The 23,093-nt window shown below is 35.4% G+C and overlaps 2 protein-coding genes across 3 annotated transcripts; one reads left to right on the top strand and one right to left on the bottom strand.

The window, feature by feature from the left end:
- Positions 1-406: 406 nt before the first annotated feature.
- LOC136820829 (chymotrypsin-like elastase family member 2A) lies at positions 407-21,392 on the bottom strand. 2 transcript variants are annotated; one of them, XM_067077064.1, is made up of 9 exons: positions 21,309-21,366; positions 17,656-17,767; positions 9,845-9,942; positions 9,495-9,617; positions 8,842-9,033; positions 7,691-7,864; positions 2,141-2,347; positions 902-1,018; positions 407-689 (listed from the first exon to the last, which is right to left on the bottom strand). In XM_067077064.1, exons 3-9 carry the CDS (start codon positions 9,891-9,893, stop codon positions 484-486), a joined length of 1,068 nt encoding a protein of 355 aa, XP_066933165.1. In that variant the 5' UTR covers positions 9,894-9,942; positions 17,656-17,767; positions 21,309-21,366; the 3' UTR covers positions 407-483. The 2 variants fall into 2 exon arrangements, with proteins under 2 accessions (XP_066933165.1, XP_066933166.1); XM_067077065.1 differs by lacking the exon at positions 17,656-17,767 and having other exon boundaries at positions 21,309-21,392.
- On the top strand, positions 18,471-22,037 carry LOC136820825 (uncharacterized). Its single transcript, XM_067077060.1, has 3 exons — positions 18,471-19,723; positions 19,918-20,394; positions 21,322-22,037. Exons 1-3 carry the CDS (start codon positions 18,562-18,564, stop codon positions 21,558-21,560), a joined length of 1,878 nt encoding a protein of 625 aa, XP_066933161.1. The 5' UTR covers positions 18,471-18,561; the 3' UTR covers positions 21,561-22,037.
- Positions 22,038-23,093: the final 1,056 nt, after the last annotated feature.

The following is a 23,093-nucleotide window of genomic DNA, read 5'->3' as shown; positions in this document are numbered from 1 at the left end:
ATTACAAAGTGCATTAGTACAAGCTGAAACGACGGTAGATTGATGTTACGTAGTTTTATCAAGTCTCTCATTTTGCCCTTTTTCAATTTATTTACACTTGATGATTATAGCTATTTTTCCTAAATGATTAAATATATCTATTTACATTAAAACTAAAAAACTTACTCATTTTAAAATATAATAATCTAGTTAAGTTTAATTATTTTCAGAAATTTAATTTCACATTTACAATTGTCAAATAAGTACGTAGTCCAAATCTTACAGCTCGAAGGATAATTCGATAAATCATAGTTATTAAAAATATTAAGAATGTCCATAAAGACCCAAGCAAAACAAGCTAAAATTTTGTTCACAATCTTGTGAGAAGCCTTTTTTTAATTTTAGCAAAAATTAATTATGCCGAAATGAAAGGGTCAATTTTTGCCTAAAAATAAATTTTGACGAAATTCGCCAAAATTAATTTCAGCTAAAACAATGCATGATTTATCTCAAGAAAACAAAAGTTGCATAAGAAATTATCATCATAAGCAATACACAAGGTTTTAAAGTTCTACCACTTGATGAATAATATTCAAAAATCTCTTTTGCAATCCAGTCGTTATAATTTGAAATTCTGGTATATAAGCTGTATGCGTCTTGACCTCCACATTTATACCCACTTGACACAATCCCTTGAGCATACCAAGTTCCTAAGATTTGAAAAAAAATTAATATTATGTGAGAGTCTAAATCTGTCCTATTTTGCCTTATTTGAGCTATTTTGAATTTAAGGGTTAATTTGTCAAACTACAAAAAAGATTAATTTTGGCGAGAACTACTGCAAATTTTCTCTAAACTCGTCAAATTCGCCAAAATTATTTCTCGCTAAAACAAGTTCGAAACAGGGATGTAAAAGTCTTACCATTTGCTTGACAAACAAGTGAACCACCACTATCAGTATTACAAGGACTAATTTTGGCTGTTCCGTCACCAGCACAAATTGTCATATTCTCGTCTACTGTATCGTTGAAAGATTTGGCTGGAAAGTAAGGCGATAGAGAAAAAGATTAACGGTAAACTGAACTCCCCCTTCATTTAAATTTCAAAGATGTTACAACCCAAAGTTTATTAAAGACATTATTGCAAAAAGTACATTCCCGTATCACAGACCCGGTGGGACCTAACCCAACTGAGAATCTGGCCAAAATTTCGCCACTGGCAAAAATACTCAACAATTCCGTTGAAACTAAATGAAAAATTACAATTCTAAACCGTTCCGATTGGATTTTTTGAGCTGGGAATAATATCTCTCTCTCTCTCTCTCTCTTTTGCATTTCGATTGAAATTTTCATCCCCAGTACGGGGAAAAGCTTTTGATCCAGTGCAGTGAGACAGAGGTGTACAGTGGAACCTCTAATTAGCGGATACCATCGGGGAAAGGGGTTAGTGTCCGCTAATTAGAAGTGTCCGCCTTTTAGAAACTTTTTATCTTGGAGCTCCAATTTTGAAATTAGGCCATCCCAGGGTGTCGAAAATACAAAATTGGGGTCTAAAGTACTCATCTGCGGACACTAGGCTATAGAAGAGCTCGAGTGACTGGCAAGAGGTTAAATCGAGGTGGTGGGTACGGGCTTGAAGTACCAGTGATTTGTGATTTCTTCGGCCCACCTAAATTCGTTGAATGGGTCAAGAGAAAACTGGAAATTTTTAGAAATAATTTTAATAATAAGAGTAATAAGTGCTTGAAATAAAAATATCTAAAAGAAATTTTTTCGATTTTGGACGTCTGTGACCCGTTTGATATTCAATGTCCGCTAATTGGAGAGCTAAAATAGGGGTTTTGGCCATTTCGTGTGAAAGATTTTGTCCGCTAATCAGAGGGTCCGCTAATTGAGTGTCCGCCTTTTAGAAACTTTTTTATGAGGATTTGACTAGGAAACCGCCGGGGAAAATGAAATTGTCCGCTAATCAGAGGTGTCCGCCTTTTAGAGTGTCCGTTAATTAGAGGTTTTACTGTATACCCATTGGCCACAAAACATCAAGCATTCTAACATTCGTATTAGATGGAACGTTGTTTTCTTGCGATTTCAGAACGCACCACTAAGCCTATACACCAGGTCCATGTGAAAATGAAAAAGAGCAGAAAAGAAGAATTAATTACCTTGATTACAAGTATCAACTGGTACCAGATTAATCTTCGAATGTCGTAAATCATCAGATTTGTTTCCATTGAAAGTCGTAAATCCATAACCCACAATATAACATGTTTGATCGTCCGAGATAGGTGCACGAGTGTCCGGCATACAAACCCTGCTAATGTTTGAATGCTCTTGTGGCAGTTTTAATTTTTCCTCTAATATTAGGATAGCTGAAAAAAGGAACGTGTGATTAATAATTTACAAGCAAAATTATTGAGTTCGCTGGTCACTGACTCAATACACCAGTTCAACGTAAAAAACACCTGTAAATCTGTTATTTCTGACAAATAGTGACGTTTTCAGAGCTATATTTAAGGGCTCTGACCATAGTGAATTTTTCATAATTGCCGTGTTTAAAATGTGTTTTCTGACTGATGTAACCAACAAAACTATGGCATGTTATACATTTTCTGTTAGACAAACTATTCCTGAATCTGAAAATTTAAAGATTGCATTGAAAAAATTTGATGAAGAAGAAAATGAAGACTTTTGCGAGGAAGAGTATTTCAACTTTGAAGAGCTTAGTTTTGGCGAAGAAAAAACATTTCGAAAAAATTTTCGCAGTAGATGGTGTATCTTTTACCGAACAATAAAAATTTTTGCGAAAATTTTTGTAAATGCTTCTTTGTCTCGAAATCTTCAAAATAGTGGTTTTTCATCAATTTTTCATATGGATTTTGCTTAAAAAAACAGTGATAACTTTTGACACATCTTTTTAGAAAAATTTTCCGCAAAATTTAAAATAGTCCAATTCTTTGCGGACAGTTTGAAAAAAGTTTGAAACAAAAAGGTTAATTACCCATTAAAACCTAGCACTTTTTATAAAAGAAGGTGATGCAACATATTATTAACGTCTTTTTAAAGTTCATAACGTCATTTTTGCAATTAAGTTCTTAATTACTCTTAAGGGGTTTGATTAAAAAGTAATTTATAAAGGCAATTCTTTGTTAAAAGTGTTAGAGAATCTAAAACATAACTTTTATGTTCAGATACTAAAATCAATTTTCTGACTATGGTCAGAGCCCTTAAAATGAGTATTGACCGATTCACAAAATTAAATCCACGCGAGAATAGACCTTTTCAAAATTACGTCACGAACATCACTTGCCCCGTTTTGAAATTATTGCCAAGGTGATTGACTCCCATTTTTTTATAAACATAACAGTAGTTAATTACATTTTTTTATAAACATAACAGTAGTTATGATCCGCTTGTATGCAAATCACTGCGCTACCTTCCAGCTCAACATCTCAGGTACCAATATACTTTTATCAGGAGATGTCGAAACGAATCCCGGATCTCTATGCTCCCTCTGCTCAAAAACGGTTCGAAAAAACAGCAAAGCCGTCAGCTGCTACCGCTGTCAACAAAAATCTCACCTCTCTTGTGTCGATCCGAAAAAGAAAGCTTCCATTACCGAATGGATGTGTCAACAATGTCTACCCTCTGTCCTACCGTTCTGCAACGTCCGAGACCTCTCCCAACTCGACCAAGAAATAGCTCAACAACAACACCAAGACCTTCACATAGAAAAACTAAAACAAAATAAACACTTGCTCAGTATCGCTCACCTTAATACCCAGTCGATGGTCTCTACATTTGACGAGTTTATGCTTTTTGTCGATCGGTATGATTTTGATGTGATAACTCTTACCGAAACTTGGTTAAAAGACAACCCTTTCCTGCTCGATTATGTAAAGATCGATGGGTACGAAATGCACTTCCATAATCGAGACAATAAGCGTGGTGGTGGAGTTGGAATATACATCAAAGACAACATTAAACACAAAATACGCAAGGACATAGTCAACATCAACCCAGCTCTCGAACACCTATGGGTTGAAATCGAGGGAAAAAACAAACACTCAAAGCTGCTCTTATGCGTCGCCTATCAGCCGTACTTCACGCTCCAAGAAAAAACAGAATGGCTTGAAAGCTTTGAGCGCATTATTGGAAATGCTACTCTAGATTGGACTGGTAATGTTGTGATAACTGGTGATAACTCTCAATCCAAAGACTCTTACCTTGAAACCCTTCGTTCATTCGACCTAACCCAACATATCAACTCTCCATCTCGCAAAGGAGTATCCCTCATCGATCACATCTCAACGAACTCCTCGTGCAAAGTGAATTTCTGTAACGTCCTTCCGACACCGGAAATCAGCGACCACGATGCTGTATACGCCTGCATGAACACCCGTGTTGCGAGATTCGAACCTCGGCATAAGATAATCCGTGACATGAGAAACTTTGATTTACCTGCATATGTTGCTGATACCGCCACCGTTCCTTTCAACCTCGTTTATGCGACCGATTGCGCTGATGATAGTTTAAACACACTGAACTATTTACTACTTAACTGTATCGAACGTCATGCACCTCTGAAGAGAATAAAAGTCACTCGTCCACAAGCACCCTGGATGAAGAACTTAATTATCAATAACTTACAAAAAGCCTGTCACGAAAAGCGAACTTTAGCTCATCATACAAAATCAGATTCCGACTGGATAGAATTCCGAGAAGCTCGAAATACTCTAAAAAGACAGATAAAACACACCAAAAAAACTTTCTACCGTAAACTTCTCTCATCCAGAAAACCGAAAGAAGTCTGGAAGCTTATTCACCGAATCCTCCACCCATAGAAAAGTGTTATCAATATTCAATCCTCCGAATTAAACGATCACTACATTTCAACAGCTCCTAGAATCCTTGGATCACAGCCAACTTCAATCGAGGAAATCCAGCTCCTTCTTCAAGATCTTGCGACAAATGTTGAGCATGAATTCGAATTCCAACCCGTCACATATGAACAAGTAGTCAAAGAAATCAAGAACCTTCGAACTGACTGCTCTTCTGGATACGACAATCTTCCAGTTTCACTCATCAAACCTATTGCTGACCATCTCGCATCTCCACTCACGCATATAATCAACACAGGTATCGCCGAAAACACCTTTCATCAACAGTGGAAAATCGGCAAAGTAACACCTATTCCGAAAACAGAACAATCCACCACTCCAGATCAATTCAGACCTGTTACCGTGCTACCCATACTCTCCAAACTTTTTGAACGTTTAATGGCAAAACAAATCGTAGACTACATTGACCAACAGATATATAAGCAAACCCAATCTGGCTTTCGCAAACGTCACTCGACCGAAACGTTGCTTATGAAAATTCGAGATGATATCGTTGGTGCAATGAACAAAGGGGAAATCACACTCGCTGCATTTCTCGATTATTCGAAAGCCTTCGATACGGTTGATTATAAGACACTCATAACCAAACTACGGAAAATCGGCTTCTCCGACAAGGCCGCGTTGCTCATGTTATCATACCTCAGCGATCGCAAGCAATTTGTTCAGGTCGAAGACAAGCAGTCTGAACAAGGCAATGTTCAGTTTGGTGTACCACAAGGCTCCATCCTCGGACCGATCTTGTTTAATCTATACACCGTGGACTTACAAGACAACGTCGAGGGTGGTAGTACCAACCAATATGCTGACGATACTATAAATTACGAACATTGTAGACCTAAAGAAGTACCAGCCGCAATCATCAGAATGACACAACGCCTAGATCAACTCAAAGATTGGTCGACCGAAAACAATCTTGCGTTCAACAACAAAAAGACAAAGATCATGCTCCTATCGACTTCCAGAATGGGTAAGCTGCACGATCTCGCTAACCCAACCCATCCGACCTTCCATATTCATCACACAAATCAATTGGTCGAAAGAGTTACCGTATATAAACTGCTTGGTGTTCAGTTCGACGAAAATTTGAACTGGGAGGGTCATGTTAACAAACTTTGTCAATCGGTATATGCAAAGCTATATGTTCTTCGATACCTTCGTCGCACTGCATCGTATCGCTTACGTAAGCAACTCGCAGAAGCACTATTGTTACCGAGGATCAATTATTGTTGCTTTCTATTATTCTGGAACCTTCTGCAATATCAATTCAAAAAACTTGATAAGCTTCTATGTCGAATCGCATCCTTTGTAACGCTAAAGTATTCAACAACTGAGGACGTAATAAACCTTGGCTGGTTACCAATGCAACAGCGGGTTGAATTCGAACTCTTAAAACTTGCCCACAAGTCGATTCATCTGGAGGATTTCCCATCATACCTAAAGGGCTTCCATCTGAGAGCTGCTGGTAGACCAACACGTAATGTTGAAGAGATTGATTCTAATTATGTATGTAATGTATCTGAAAAACTGTTTATGGTAAGGCAAGTCGCCTTTTGAATGATCTCCCAAAGGCTATTCGGGAAGAGGTTGATTCTATTAAATTTCGCAATTCTTTAAAAAAATATTTATTAGATGTTAGTTTTGCAATATATATTATGCAACATTAGTTTATGACACTCGACAAATTCGACATTTCAATAATCACTACTACTACTAGTAAGACTTCTATCAACAACAATTCAATATCTCCACAATTCTCCAATCCAAGCTGCAATTTACTTCTAGTTTTGTCTATTTTCTTTTAAGTCTCTAGTCTCACAAGTTGTCGATAAGATAATAAATATTTTATTTTCTATATTTCAAATTTAAATTATTATATTTCTAGTACTTCATGTTTAGCCATTTTTCAAGCAATCGAGTTTTTTTTTTACCTTCAATAGCCGATCACGATCTGACTTCTTTTTTTTCACAAGCTTATTTTCAAGCATCAATCTCACATTCAACAACACTACTTTGCTCTTCTTCTGTTGTCCGACAAATAGTTATTGTTTAAGAAAAATTTTATTTTTTTTTTATTGATTTTTAATTTATTTCATATTTCTCAATCCAATTCTAATGAATACTGTCTGATACTATACTTAGTCTCCACCATTTAGAATTTCTCCGAGTTCTAAGCCTTGCCTGCAGAGTTATATCTTTCAGAAGTGAATAGGCCTCACTGAAGAGATATATAGCTCTGTATTTCAACTTGCCCAGATAGGGCAGTTGTACAATTTTATCCAAGCTTCAATTTATAATTTGGATCTCAATTCAGCGAATCAACTTTTGGTCGTACGTATATTTTTGCAATTGAAAGTTATATATAATTTCTTTTTTTTACATAATAATTTATTTATTTATTTAGTTTACTTATTATAAATAGGACGAATAGCCATTGAGATATATGGAAGTGCCTGAAATACAATTAATAATTAATAATAATAATAATAATAATCACCATAGTAATTGTTTGAATACGAGGCAAATGATGTGTTCGTGACGTAACTTATGAAAAGGTCTATTCTCGCGTGGATTTAATTTTGCGAATCGGTCAATACTCATTTAAAAATAGCTCTGAAAAGGTCTATTATTTTCCGATGAAATTATACGGCTGAAATATTAAAATACCCTGTACATCTACTATTTCTGACAAAAATTGACGTTCTCAGGGCTATTTTTAACTTATTTTTGACCTAACTGATTTAACCGATTCGCCAAATTAAATCCACGTGAAAATTAAAATCCGATTGAATTATAAGGGTGGTAAGTTTAACAAACCTATATCGTTTTTAACATATACGAAGAACAAGTCCCTCCATTTATGATCAGTGAATTCATATTCCTTGTGTCGAATCAATCTTTTCACTTGAACAATCTGTCCAGGCTCTTTATGATAATTCGTTTGAGCTGCAACTTCAAAATTCTTGGGATCTTCACTTGTGTATTTTGCATCTACAATAGAATTTAAAGTAAAAAATAAAAACAACAAAAATTTTATTCATTAGGACTGCACCAAAATTGTACCTGAAACCTGTATGACAAATTGTATACTCGAAGTAAGAAACTATTTTAGATTTATTTGTTATTTTTAATACCTCCAATAAGTGTCCAATATATTGTTAGATCTTTTATAAGTCTCAGAAGAATCGTAAAAAAATTAGATATATGTAAGGATGGAGTCTGCTTAAGCTTAAAATGAGGTCTGCATAGGTAAATTATCAACTCTATCTCTCCATCTTCAATTCTTTGAGTAGTATAATAAAGTGATCGGGGACATGCACGATCAGTAGCGTGGTGGCAGGAGGCAGTCAATGAAGTATAAGCCCGAAGGGCTAGAATCGAATCTCCTTGGTAGGATTTGAAGCCTACCAAATCCTACCAAAGTTGCGCGGCCTAGCGCGGTCCGCCTAGTTTTTACACAAATGACAGATTGAAACTAAAATTTACACCTAAATTTGATACCACTCAAAAACAAAGGAATCGCTGGATTTAATCCGTCGTCAAAAATACGGCGTATTTTTTAAGGCTTCACTTTTTCTTGCCTGAGAAAGGTTAAAGATTCGATTCTAGCTCTTCGGGCTTATACTTCATTGCGGCCGATTTTGTAGATGGGGCGCCAAAATACAAAGGGCGCAAAAAGACGCCTCTGTTTACTATTTACGGCACCCCTTTCCTCTTTTACACCTTAGATATGGCAGTTTTCGGCCAAAAAGAGAGAAAATACCCCATATCTTCGTGCTCACTTTGCTCTCGTAATCTTTACAAACATATTTATATTTCAAAGGAAGCACCAAAATCATAATATTCGAAATTTGCCTCCCTAGATTGCCCGAATTTTTGTCAACCCATCACGCTACTGTACGCGATAAAAAATTTTAAACCATCGCTATAGATAAAATCTTAGTTGACCACGAATGTGAAACACTTACCAACACAATGGGCGGCAGTTACTATCACTTCGGGCGTCAATATTGATCCGCCACATACGTGCTTACCACGCATTCGTAAACTTATATGCCATGGCCATTCTCCGGCATCGCTAACCACACCACCCACAATACGGCGCCGCCGAGTGTGTGGCTTTTTTACATGTTTACCACAAGTAAGTTTTTGGTCAACACCTAAAAAGGAACAAGTATTATTTCTTATTCTCTATCTCACTACAGCAATTCAAAACTTGTTACAATCACGCTATCTAAGAAGAAATATAATTTCAAAATTCCATTTGTTTGCTACAGAAAACCAAGCGCGAATGTGAAATCGAATGGGGTACTAGGTTGCAAGATGGCGAGTGGGTGTTTTTACGACTCTTAGCGGGATTTCGAAGGTCCAAAAGAAGTATCATTAACGACAAAACACACCCCTACTCTTCCATATGTCCAGGTACACCCCGGGACCTCAATAACGAGCCAGTTTCCTACAAACGTAGAATTTATGATATTTCCTTCTCTACTGATTTTATTGGTAAAGGAAATTATTATCAATGACAAAACTAAATCAGAAATTACAGTCCTGAATCAATGAGATCTAAAAGAGGAAATTGAGGTCTCTCCTCTACTGTCTCCTTCTAGACAAATATTACCTTTAGAACATAAAGTACTGCAGTGGGTTTTGACAACATCGCTGCCACACATATTGGGATAGACTGCTTGTAATTGAGTACAAACTGATTCAAGCTTCTCAGCTTTCTGCACCATGGTAGATGCTGGAAAAGAGAAAAGAAGAAGCCTTTAATACATATACATCAACCTTAAAATAATACTCAGAAGTAAAAATATGTCAAAGCTTAAAACAGAGTTCCGTGGCGTGGTCTGACGAAGTTCTGTTTTCCAAACCTTAAAGATGAAAATTCTAAAATATTAAGTTTTTTTCCTTCAGAGCTTTAGCGTGTCGGAAAAAATTTCTACGTCGGTTGTCAGAAAAATTACTTACAGAAAATGGATGGTAGAAACGTAATGACGAAAAGAGCTGTATTTGTCATTTTTGATATTCTTGACTATTCCACGGGATATGAAATCAATTTTCATTATCTAAAACATACAAACAAAGAAGTCAAGTGGAGACTCGAACTTCTACAAATCGAAAGTCTGTATTTTCAAAACTTTCGATTTGTCGAAGTTCGAGTTATCGACTTATTATATCTTTCGGTATAAAGCCCCTAGAAAAAAGCCTTTAAACAAGATTTATGTTCCCTGTGAGATCCAACTTTTTGTTTTTTTACCTTACTTTATATTTATCTTTGTGTTTGTAAGAAACCATAACCATAAATTAGTACTCTTTAGACCCTCCAACATCCTTAAACCGTACTATAGCCCTACCCTCTCAACCTTCACAAACAACAAACTGAAGAGAAAAATAAGGAAACGAATCTATTTTTCTCAGTTTTTCCACAAACAGGGCTAAGCAAGAATGACGCAGCTAAAATTTTCGTTTAAAAAATTAATTACAATTTAGTGTCGGAAAATATGTCTCCTATAAAGAAAACAATAGGTGAACTGAGAGCACACTATTTTCATATTATAAAACAAATAATCCTAAATATTCGCTCACTATAAAATTCTAATAGTTCTTTTAATTTACTTTTACTCCTGCCGTCAATCCTCCCTCAAACATTTCTAAGAACTTATTTCGAAATTCAACATAGAAAATTCGAAAAAATATGTCATTTGACATATTTTTCATTCCAGAAAAAAAACAATGTTTTTATGATATTTTTTTTGCAAAATTTCGCAAAAAATTCCATTTTTCATTTCAAAAGTTTCAAAATATCATTCTTCACAAGGCTCTATTAGTTGTAGACTAGTTAACTAGTCGTCGAAAACAGACCCATATACAAAAAATCAAGCTCCAAATAAAAAGAATCGAAGGGGTGAAGTTGCGTCTTTTTTCTGAATTTCAACGACTAGAAGCTTCTTCCCTCAAAAAACGTTGTTTAATTTTACTACTTTTTTTAGGTTTTTGAGAATCCATCCAACTTTTTTGACTAAATGATATTTCATAGTAACATTGAACATGGGAACATATAAATAAATGAGCATTTCTAAAAACGCAATAAACAGAGAGAAAAATAAATGCAATCCCGCACGGGTCAGACATACAGAAATCTGTATGTCTCTCCTTACGATTTTAGGTGAAGAAAAAAAGGCGTTGGAAGTAGCTTCTAGTCGGTTATTTTCCTTTTCTCTCACGCGCGCTGAATATTTAATCAGTGTTTACATTATTTGATTGACAGTTTTATTATAAGGTTATAAGTAATAACCGACTAGTTTACTAGTCTATATTAGTTGCACAAACTTAAAATTCCAAAACATTATATTTGCAAAGTGTCATAACTTTTATTTAAACTTGATTTTCTTAACCAAAAAAAATATTTCCTAACTAAAATTTTGTTTACTTCAACTATGAGGAAAGAAACATAAAGAATCGCTTATATAGAATATATATAATTTTTTTCGTGATGGTGAAAATCTCTGCCCTTACGCATACGCTTATATCTGAATCTTGAACATCTCAATCACTAAGTTGAACCAGGGGGCATTTGGTTCACCAACTGGTATGTGCGATGAAAAAATTGGCTTTTAAAATCGCACCCTTACAGTGCAGAAAAAATTGGTGAAATTCATACCCTTGCAGTGCATTTTTCTCAAATTTTCAACTCTTTTAGAGCAAAAAAAATCAGAATTTTCCTGGATTTGCTGGAAATTCCAGGCTGAGGGTTGTTCTTCTTTTTATCTTATGGAATTTTCAAGTCTCATTGCTCTTGTAAAATTTTTCTTATAAAAAACAGCGTACTTGTCTAAAAGAATGATGTTTCGATAGAAATGGATAGAAAATATCGTCTACGCAACCGTTGATAGGCTAACTTGATTTTATCCCTGACTAATAAAGAAAACGTTAAAAAATCGAAAGAGTGTAATTTGTACTTTTTTCAAAGAAGGAAAATCAACAACTCTAGCCTGGATATCCAAGTGTTTAACTATTTTTCTATTTTGGATGTTTCTGATTTACCACCTGGTCTTCCTAAAGCATTTCAAAATCGGAAGGCAGCGTATACGTATTTTTCGATTCGATTATTATGCAGAGCAAAAAGATTTGCCGACCCTGATCTCATAAGCATCTAGTTAGTTAGATCAACCCTTAAATATACAATCAAGGTCATAATATTTGAGAAAAAAGGGAAATTCCCGGGGAAGTTTTGAAACCATAATCGATTTGTAAGTGCTCTAAAGTAGGTTCGAAGGGTCGAGTTTTAACTCTGAGTTTTAATACTAGACTTAAGAACTTAGGATCTGATGATCCAAAAGTTCAAAAATAGTCCAATAAGGCTCAGAATATAGCCTAGAAGTCTGCCGACCCCCAAAATCGACTTTCTCGACGGAATTTTAAATCTTTGAAAAAAAACATTAAAATAACCTGAATTCTCAATATACTTCGACCATGATTGTAGCAGAAATATCAAAATGAGAAAAAAATCATATTGGCTATCCGGGCTATCAAAACTCCTCCTTACTAAAAGACATTTACTAATGCTATGCCGATATAAACCCTCTATTTTATAGTTTCATACATAGAAAGGTCAACTGGACATACGTCAGAATCAAGCGATTATGAGGGCTTTAAGGTCAGGACGATCTATACAAATAAAGATTAATACAAACGCATTATGATTTGTTTGGTCTATATCATGAAATCTGATGTCAGCAAAGTCACATACGTAACCTATTCACTGACCTTTATGTATCCCTGGACCAAGCTATATCTGCCATCTTTGATCGGAGTTTTTTTGGAATTGGTACCCGTAAAGAAGTCATTGCAGTGTTAAAAATTAACGTCTAACGGCGCTACATCATCAAAAGTTTTCGAGGGAAAGTAGATCTAGCGCTCTTGATGCATTTTCACCGCTATTGAGTAGTGCTACCATTATGGTGCCACTTTCAAAAAAACTCCAATCAAAGATTTTGCTTGGCCAGGAATGAGAAACTTGGTCCAGGGTATATAAAGGCAAGATCAGTGAACCTATTACACTTAAAGTCAGTTTTTTTTACAATAAAATTGTATTCCTTTTAAATAACGCACTCGCAATATTCAAGCATCGCGTAAACTAAACCCGAACGAGTAGCAAATAAGAGATGAGCACTTTTGTGGAGCTAAATATATTTGAAGAAATTCACAACATTTCTGACCAACTATCTTCTATCTTCTATGCATTTCATAGGTCCACCACAACTAGAGCATCAGTTCTATTTCGCCACAAAACTTTTTTTGCATTCCTGTCTCAGAAACCTGGTCATATTCTTTAAGCCAGTGGGAATAGAGAGTCCCTAGGATAATGGTGACCAGATTAGGTTATGAATCAAATTTTCACTCATCCATAGTAAAAAGAAACCTAAATCAAACCATAGATTAAAATCAAAGCTAAAGTCCTTTGAGCTTAAATCGATACTTACAGTATGAATTCCCTCTTTGCCATCTAACAAAATTTAGAATGGTCTCTCAGCTCAAATCTAGATAAGATTTGAAAATTGTAACCTCAAATTTGATCAATTGATTTCACAATAAACAGATTTGAATGCAAATTAATGAAATGTCTACATAGGTAGAAAAGATAAGATCGTTTGACAAGTTTTTATCATGTTGTTGACTTCTTTCGTAATGGACTTGCTAATCAAGAAATCTAGATATCTTTTGCATGTGAAAAAAAAACTCTCAAATTCTATCGAGAAGGAATTTTGCTGTATAAAGCATATAACGAAAGTGAAAATCGTCTTATCTAGGCCAAAAAGTCTTGGTTATTCTGCTCTGACGCAACTTTCACTTTTTCTATTTTCCATTCCCAGCAATGCAAAATAGACCCTCCCCAGTAACCTTTCAAATCACGCAAAAGAAAATTCCAAATCACGTAATCACGAGTTAAATTTCCTTTCTACCACGATCACGTTCATTGCGTTAACTACTCCGATTACGCAATCACGCACTTTAAATTCTTAAATCACGAAATCACGAAATTGAAAAAAGCCAATCACACCATCACGAAAACCGCCTTTAAAACCCGGGGGGTACTTAGGCAAACTTTTTACCCCCTGAAAGATCGAAATTTGGTCAAAATTGGTCAAATTTGTCCCGGTAAGGGTCTTAAAATTCCCAAAATGTTCCTTTGTTTTCTCCTTTTTAGTCCCGGTAAGGGTCCAAAGTTCGAAAGTCGGGCGGTACCCTAGTACCCCCCCCCCCGGGCTTTAAAACATTTTTCAAATCAACACAAAATTTTCCAAATCTACTCTAACTTGAAACATAATCGCACACATACCAAAAGAGGTTCGTCTTCCCTAAATTATGAATTTTTTGTAGATTTTTGTGGACCATTGAAGCCATTAAAAAAAAAACAATAAAAAATCAATCAATAAATAAACACACAAATCCATATATCAATACATTTGGGTCAATATTTTATTGGCAAACGTTGTTTTACACGTAAAAGAGCAAATTAATCCATTTTAAACGAGCTTAATCGGTTATCAACTTCAAATATAGCAAAATTAAATTAGCACGCATATAATATTTCCTTTTGAGATTTTTAAAAAGCAAATATATCTTCCTAGGATAGAGAAGCGCGAGAAAAGCAAAGGAATTCTCCTTTCTATCAAAATATCCAAATATTCCAAGAATGACCTTACACTTAAAGGGGTCTAAAATCTAGTTCGTAGGAGAGTATAGCTATCCTCAAAATTCGTGGTAATCTCTATTTCTTAACTACCAGTGGTTACCCCTTAAAACCCACAATAAAAAGTGGTACCCTCTATCTCATTGTTTAGTTGGAGTGTAAGGCTGAAACTTTTTGTGTTGAAAGTACGTTGTCTATGATTGTCTTCCCTAGCAGTGATGTTTTGTAGAAAACAGTTTTCAGTTTTTCACGAGGAAGTGAAAAAGTGCAGTTTTAGCTATTTACCCCTTAAAACCTACAAAATGGTTTTTCTCGAATAACTTTTTACAAAAAAGTTCTTTTGACCTCAAATTTTGAACAGTGATTCACTGTAAAGTTACTAATGTTATGAATATACCATTAGTACCTAAATGATCTCAAAAATATGTGTTAAAATCAAAATACCCCTTAAAACCTACAAAAATAAGGCTAAAAACCACAAAGTCCGACCCTTGCTAACGGGATACTCAAGCTGATGGATACAAAATTTGGTGTTGTTGCTTCGTGATTCAATGGTTCAAAGACTTGCTAGAAATTCATTCCCACAACAATATTTTCATTTTTCAGGATTTCATGCCCATAATGCAATTGTGTGTGGTTTTTTCGTCAAAAGCGGCTACGAAAGGCCAAAACCTTCATTCGCTTCATTTTTGACCTATGGTTCTAATGTTTTTCTAAATCTCCATCAAATTTGTGACATTTTGGTATGCAACATGACCAGGTTTTGAGAAAGTCGATTTTCAGATTTTATTGATCATCACCATAAAAGTGCTTTAAAGTAGAATTTTAAGGGCCTGTCATTTTCGTTCACGAAGATGAAAATGATTTTTTCATACCTACCATAAGTATAGGTATCTAAAAAGTATAGGTTTTATGACCTTAAATTCAATTGTGTAATTTCTAGGTCCAAAAAACCTGATTTTTTGAAGGGATTTTTGATAAAATTTTGAATAACTTCGAATTTTAAGATACTTTAGCATCTTTAAAATCCTTAAAATTTGGTATTTTATGAAAGAACATTTATAAGAGGTTGTAAAAAAGTGAAACATACCACATAAAATTAAATCTGATAGTTATGAAGCCAAAAATGCAACATTGTGGGTTTTAAGGGGTATGTGGTTTTAAGGGGTATCCACTGGTAGTGATTTATAAATTTGGTCAAAGCATAAAGTTTGTAAAAATAGTTAACATTTCCTCAAAATCAAGGAATCAAATATATATACACGTTTTTTTATAAGAACAGACTATATAAGAACATAAGGCTTCACTGGCCAAAATGTTAAGAACAAGTTAAGAACATTCTAAGGCTTTGTGGACTCAAAAACACCCTATTTCTTAGGAAAATGGTCAGAAATACTCACAAAATGGTCAAAATAAGAACATGTTAAGAACATTTTTAGGCTTAAAAGTCAAAAAGGTAAGAACATCCGAAAGCTTCAAAAATGCTCTTATTAAAAAACATGCATGGGAGGTGTAAAATTCAATCCTGCTGAATTTCTACCCTATAGAAAACTTAAACCACAGAAAAAACTCCATTGGTGGGAACACCCATTTTGAGCCCTTTAGCCACGAAGTCATAATAGTAATTCCTCAAAGAGAGTGTATAGCTCTCTAATACTTCCTTGATAATAACTCAAGAGGCTCAAAATAGAGACCTCGATATAGGGGTACTTTCTAAAATTTAAAGAGGACGTAATTATTGTCTAGTGAACCAGAGTGAACCAAGACACCCCTGTCTCACACCCCGGTGGAGCTTTTTTTCCTCAGTGGGGTTAAAAATTCCTATTGAAATCCCAATAGGGAAAGAAATTCTATTTTTCCAAGGTTAAAAAGTGCAGTTGGGATGGTTTTGGAGTGCAATTATTAAACATTGAATTTCGAGTGGGGATGAAATTCAAGTCAATTTCCCAGTGGAGCTGAAATTCCAGGGTATTTTCCCACCCCACCAGGAACGAAATTTTTGCCAAATTTTCCAGTGGGGCTGTGGTCCTAGCGGGTCTTTGACACAGGGGTGTACCAACGATTAATAATAACCACTTGAAGTCACTACATCTAAAAAGTTTAATACACTATTAATTACTTGAGTAAAGAAGTTCGTCAGAAAACTTTGATCTCTCTTAATATCTTATCTGACACATAGATTTATAAAGCCCGAAGGACTAGATGTCTTGCTTTAAGCCATCGCAGGCAAAAAAGTGGATATCGAAAAAAATATTGTTGCTATTGTTTTCAAAAACCCGCGAAGCTTTTGATTGGTCTAAAGCTGAAATTCTATTATAATGTCACGTGACTTAGGTAAGATTTCCTACCTAGCCACGGCACACTTTTCAGCAAAAGTACGCCATCTAGCCCTTCGGGCTTTATAAATCTATGATCTGACAGTGGTTTGTGAATGTAGTAACCAGACGCTTAGCAATCCCAGCAGTCAGCCAATGTCACCATTAATAGCGATAAAAGTTGTGACTAAACAAAAAAGTATTCAATGATACAGGCGATAAGAAGTGCCTCTTGATCTAAATCCTGTTAAGAGTCAATCAAAACAACAAATACATAGTTGTCTGGACGACATACAGCAATTGCATCATCAATATAATCTTATTTTGTCTTCATTCAAATTGAATTAGAGACACGCCCTTTGCGTATCTTCAGTATTCAATTGCCGAAAAAATTTTGTCATTTCCTTTAATGTTTTCAATGCAATTCAATGAAAACAGAATGAAAAAAATTATCAAACTAATCATAAGAGGTAAAGTTGATAGAGTTTTTTTGAGCGAGTAGGTTGCAATCGTAGAATAGGGTGATTCGAACTTTTCCTCTCTATGTACACAGTACGCCTCCATATCGCAGACCCGGTGGAGCCTCTGAAAAAATTGGCAAAAAAGCCGCCCCCGGTAGAAAAAGTACCCTAAAATTTTAACCCTCCCCCCCCCTAATATTTTCAAAAACCATCCTCATTGGTGTTTTGAGCTGGAAATAACATACCTTCTATCCCCATTGGGATTTCGATAGAAGTTTCCATCCCCACTGAGATAAAAAAAAGTCATACCAGTTAGAATGTGTAATATTGTCCCATTTTATACCAAGTCCTCGTTGAGACTGTATCGTTTGAATGGTATAGAATAGAATGTCATTCTCGTATGACAAAACGATTGCCAATTCTGAAAACGAAAAAATAAAAATAAATTGTTGGTTTTTATCGTGTCATACTTTGTGTCTTTTTTGTATGTGGAAATTTTTAAGTTTCTGCCTGACTTAGGAATCGTAAATAATAAAAGTATCTAAAGGTTTTTGTTTTTAAATAAGAGTGATATGCTTATTCATCAATTTTACAGGCTTTTTCACATTGAATAGACACATGAGTGAAGCAAGATTGGTCAAAAAGAGGAAAAGAAAATCATTTTTTTGGTTTGCTCAGCATAATATAACAATAGGCAGACACTGATAGACAGTCCTGATATGAAATATGTGTCTAATATGAAACAGGGACACTTATGTAAAAATAATAGTATTCAAACAATGTTTTTCGTATGAGCCGGAATTTTTAAAATAAGAATCGGAATCACTGGAGAAGTCATATCCATTGAGGTCAAAAGAGAGTAAACTACGTATTAAACTTTGTTCAGCCAACTTTCTGCCCACCTTAACTCTCACAATTAGAATAGACAAGGAAGATAGTCGGTTGTTTAAACCAGAACTAACGTTTGCAATAATGAAATGAGGATCGAGATCGGACCTCGTGAAGTTAAATTCAAAATAAAGTTGAAAATAAATTACGTAAACCGAAGCCGTTGCATTTTCATTCAAAAAAATGACGTCAATTTCTATTAAAAAAATCGACATCTAAAAAAAGATTTTGACAACGATCTTTTATCACACAAAGAAACAAACACAGTACAACCGATTCGCAAAATATATATCAACAAAATACTTGTCGAATAATACTATTACAATCATGAATGTAATCTGCGAGAGATTTTGTCGTCCAGATTGCGAAGGCGATCACCACGTGCTCTTAATAAAGATGGCGGAAATTGACAACTGGCAAACTTACGAAGAATACAAAACACTTTTACGAACATACAAAATTAACGGTGTAATCGAAAGATTCGATGCAGAGATTCCCGACCGTAGACCAGACTTCCAATATCCACTTCTTCATTGGGCTGCTGTACTCGGAAACCGGATGGCCTTAAAGCTACTTATAAAACCACCTTTTAACATTGATCCAACCACGCTATCACATGATTCCGATACTGCTTTACATCGCTTAATCGCTACTGAAGCTTTACAACACATGAAGCCAACTAAAATAGCAGCCATTATTAAACTTCTCAATAAATGCTTATCTGTGACAGATTTCAACCAAAATACGCCTTTCCACCTAGTAGCAGATTTCCTCGTTAACTGTAGTAAAAGCGATATCATATTTTGGAAAGGAGTTTTCTATATGATGATTGATATTTATCAAAATGATATTGATCTGTCATTAGTCTTAAACTTTACCAATTTCGCAGGTAATACAGTGTTGCATATGCTGGCTAAACGAGATGCGCTTCAAGATATTGTAGAGCACGCCGTCCGCTTAGGAGCGGATATGGATATACCAAATAATGCGAGTCAGACTCCTTGTGAGATTGCCTGGAAATACTCTCCACCGGTTTACGAGACTTTCTTAAAATTGAAATCGAACGCAAATGTTGATGGTTATTCTCAGATGAGTAGACGCTCAACGAACCAAAGGAGAGGTTCTGGTGACTCGCTTACTGTGAGTTTGCTTAATGAATCTATTGGAAATACGTCTGGGAGACTGAGGCAAAGTTCGAGACGAAGAGGCTCTGATGACTCACTTGCTGCGAGTATACTTAATGAATCAATTGGAAATATATCTGGAAGACTGAGGCAAAGTTCGAGACGCCGAGACTCTGCTGCTTCGATTAATGAGAGTCTCTTTAACGAACCTATCGAAAACGTATCTGGAATATCAAGACAAAGTTCAAGACGAGGAAGTTCTGACAGTGCTATAGATGTGAATACTTTTCAACTACAAAACCTCCGAGTATTGGTCTCTAAACTGAAAAAGGACGAAATACCAAAGCAGCCCAGGGACGAAAAAGGTAAGCCGACATTATTTTTCAAGATTTTCCAAATTTGCCCCATATATTGAAAACGCTCTTTATAGTCTTTATACAAATGTATTCATTATTTCTTGAAGTGTTGTTATTTATCTTCCAACCTCCTACGGGAAGATTTCCGAGGCTAAGAAGTATGGAAAATACAAATTCTCAAAAAGTTCTCATTTATCAAACAGCTCTCTCACCAAGCGAGGCAAATGTAGATTTATTTCACGAGAACGAAGAGTTGCCTACACTTAATGACGAGGAAGGGGAGTTTCAAACTCGGGATTTAATTCACAACGAAGAATCGACAGCTCTTGAGAGTGACGAAGAAGATTTGTCTACTTGGGGTAGCGATGAAGAATGGGTACCTTCTTACAGTAGCAGTGACGAAGAGTTGGAAACTCGAAGTGACAGCGAAGAAGAAGAAGAGTTGCAAACTTGGAATAACAGAGAAAAGACAATATTCGATCGAATTGATGTTAAATCTAATACCCCCTGTGAGAATGAGGAGATTCCAGCTCGAGATTATGAGAATGATGATGAGAGTTATTACTCCTTGGATGAGAAAGAACTCGATGAATGGCCACGAGAAGATCTTGTCCATGAAGTAAAGAAAAGCATTTTGCGGATTTTGAACATTCTTAAAGAAGAACAGGAAGAAAAGAAAGGTATGTTGCGTTTTTAATGTAAAGAAAGCCCATTTTTCCCCGATTTTCTCAAAACTGTGTTTAAAAAGGCTTTTACACCCAGTTTATCATCTTTTTTTTCTTTTGAGAAGTTGAAATTCGCCAATAGAAAGAATTTTTCAGTGTCACGCAATGGAGCTCACAAAAGCATGACAGTCTGTATAACGAGAGAAAGCTCTTGTAATAGGGGATCCAATAAAATGAAAAAGAAAAAATTAATTTTTTTAAAATTGGGAAAGCGTTAATGGGTACCAACAGGGACTGTTAAAAAGTGAATCTTGAGCTAGACATTCTATCGAACTGAAATTTATAAATTAAATCTATTTAAATAAGCAAGAAAGAACTACAACAAAAAGCCTATCTAGTACGACGTCTTAAATGCTAGACGATGTATTTAAGAGAAAGGACGGTATGATATTGGGCTATTCCTGAAAAAGTTTGTACCCTCTTTGTCGAGGAGGTCTTATTGGGAAAGATGACCCCTGACTTTTTTTCAATTTTTCAGGAACCCCTTGGATTTTTTTCTCATTTTTTGGACCACCCTGGATTTTCAACCTCATTCTACTAGCCAGTAGCGTTTTCAGGGGTGTCGGAAATTTGTGTCAGAGAGCGCAATTTTGTTACGAAGTTATTATCTTTTAAAGTTATGAATAAATAATTACTTCGTCATGAAAATCTGCTCTCCTACACAAATTTTCCGACACCCCCGAAAACGCTACTGTGACCACCCTGGACTTTTACATTCGAAAAACCAGACCCCTGGACTTTTCTATTTTCCATACCACCCTGGACATCACAACTCCTCAACATAGGAGGGTACAGATTACTTCTGGAAGAGCCCAATGAAAGCTTCTTGGTTATTCTAAGAAGAATTACAAATTTGTTCTAAAACTTACTAATTTCATACAGGCTTGGATTCGCTACATCTGGTTGATGAACGAAAAATGATCGAAGTTCGAAGTTCTTCACAAAGACCATCAAGTGATCTGGAAACAGATGATTCGATTCTTGACACAACATCCAAAGCCATTCAACATATTCTGTCAATCATGAAAACACAACAAGATAATATAATAAAAATGGATATTCTTAAAAGAACATTGCAAAGAATTTTATGCATTGAAAACTCTTATGCTCATTACAATTGATTAGAGATTTTTGGAAAAATATCTTATATTTAGAGATTAGAAATGCATGCCTTGATATTAATATACCAAATACAATCTTTTTTGTAAAAACTAGTACATTTTTGCGGAGGCTCAGCTGTTTATATTTTTTTGACATTTTGAGCCTCAAATTCCTCCTTCTCTTTCAAATCCTCCTCCTTTTTTAGGGAATAATTGAAGTATTTTAGGCGCCATACCAGATTTTCACTATTTTGACTCTTAAATTTCTATATAGAGAACTAACCCTTTCAGTCCAAGATCACCGCTTGCTTGGCTAGTCTTGGCTAGCTAAGAAAACTTAAAAATTTATTCTAAAACTCACTACTGTAAATAAATTATGATGATCAAGGAATTATTATAGACACTGGATAAACGAATCATAAAACGGTGGAAACGGTCGCTACCATTGTATTTTAATTGTTTCCGAAAACAAATTGGTTAACAAGCTTTTTCCGCAAAGGTCAACTATCATCAGCTACCTGATCGGGGAAAAAAATGTCGGAGTTTTATTTAGACGGGGTTTTTTTTCGTCGGGGAAAAATTTCGTCACCCCCTCAAAATTTTCGTCTCTCTCCCCCGACATTTTTTTCCCCCGATAAGGTATCATGGCGGCTCGAAGGTTTTGATTTTTAAAAATGTTTTATAATCTCATTTAAAAAAAGTCCTCTAGATCTTCCATTTTGTACCTTTGCAGGCAAAAAGTTTGAAAACAAGGCTAGAATGCCAAGCCGGATGCATTTATGAAATCTGATGCGAGATAAAGAGTGTCTGGCTTCAATGTGGTATAGAAATCTTTTGGAGGCACGTGGTAACAAGGAAGTTTTTTTGGGGTTGAAGTTTGAAAATTTCCAGTGTCAACATTCAATTTCTTGCATATAACAAGCCTTGCATATAACCGAAAGCATCCAGCGAGGTCCTTTTTTTAAACATATGTTTCCCAGGCATAGCCTTCCTGGAAAATTTGATCTGTTGGCCAAAAGTTTCAAAAATCTTATTCCTAGAAATGAAGATCTGTTTCTCCTCAAAACCTAAATTTTTGATCTCAAAGTATCTTCCCTAGAAAATTTGATCTGTTCTCCCAAGCTTATAAGGAATAGGATATCTGTTTCCCTCTCCTGGAAATGTTCATCTGTATCCCTTGCTTTTTGTGATTGATATCTGTTTTCCCCCAGAAAGTTCAATCTTTTTCTAATGCAATATCATCTTTTTTGGAAACAGATATCTGTTTCCCAATTTATTATGTCATCTCCTAGAAATATTGATCTGTTTCTCTCTGATGACGTCATCAGCTGGAGCGGGGAAACAGATAGCTTTAAGGAAAAGGTCTTTCCTAGAAAATCGGATATGTTTCCCCATTTTTCAAGAAACGCTCTCTCCTGGAAAAGGGAAAGATATTTCGGGGAAATGGGCTCGTTGGCCGCTTCTGTATAACATCTTTTTCACTACTTGAAGCGTCATCATAACAACATATATTGGTAATTAAATTGACGAATCTTACTCTTACAGGAAAATTGT

This window comes from Clytia hemisphaerica, unplaced genomic scaffold, assembly GCF_902728285.1.
Source record: "Clytia hemisphaerica strain Z4C2 unplaced genomic scaffold, Clytia hemisphaerica genome assembly, whole genome shotgun sequence".
In the NCBI taxonomy this organism is placed as follows: Eukaryota; Metazoa; Cnidaria; class Hydrozoa; order Leptothecata; family Clytiidae; genus Clytia; species Clytia hemisphaerica.
The sequence above is the reverse complement of the archived record's forward strand: the minus strand, read 5'-3'. Positions and strand labels throughout refer to the sequence as shown.

Coding starts and splice junctions, on each gene's coding strand:
- LOC136820829 (XM_067077065.1), bottom strand. CDS start 9,893: ATGACAAATACAGCTCTTTTCGTCATTACGTTTCTACCATCCATTTTC. Junction 9,034..9,494: donor CAGTACTTTATGTTCTAAAG/GTAATATTTGTC, acceptor GTTCCTTTTTAG/GTGTTGACCAAAAACTTACT. Junction 7,865..8,841: donor AACTGCCGCCCATTGTGTTG/GTAAGTGTTTCA, acceptor ATTCTATTGTAG/ATGCAAAATACACAAGTGAA.
- LOC136820825 (XM_067077060.1), top strand. CDS start 18,562: ATGAATGTAATCTGCGAGAGATTTTGTCGTCCAGATTGCGAAGGCGAT. Junction 19,724..19,917: donor GCAGCCCAGGGACGAAAAAG/GTAAGCCGACAT, acceptor TTTATCAAACAG/CTCTCTCACCAAGCGAGGCA. Junction 20,395..21,321: donor AGAACAGGAAGAAAAGAAAG/GTATGTTGCGTT, acceptor AATTTCATACAG/GCTTGGATTCGCTACATCTG.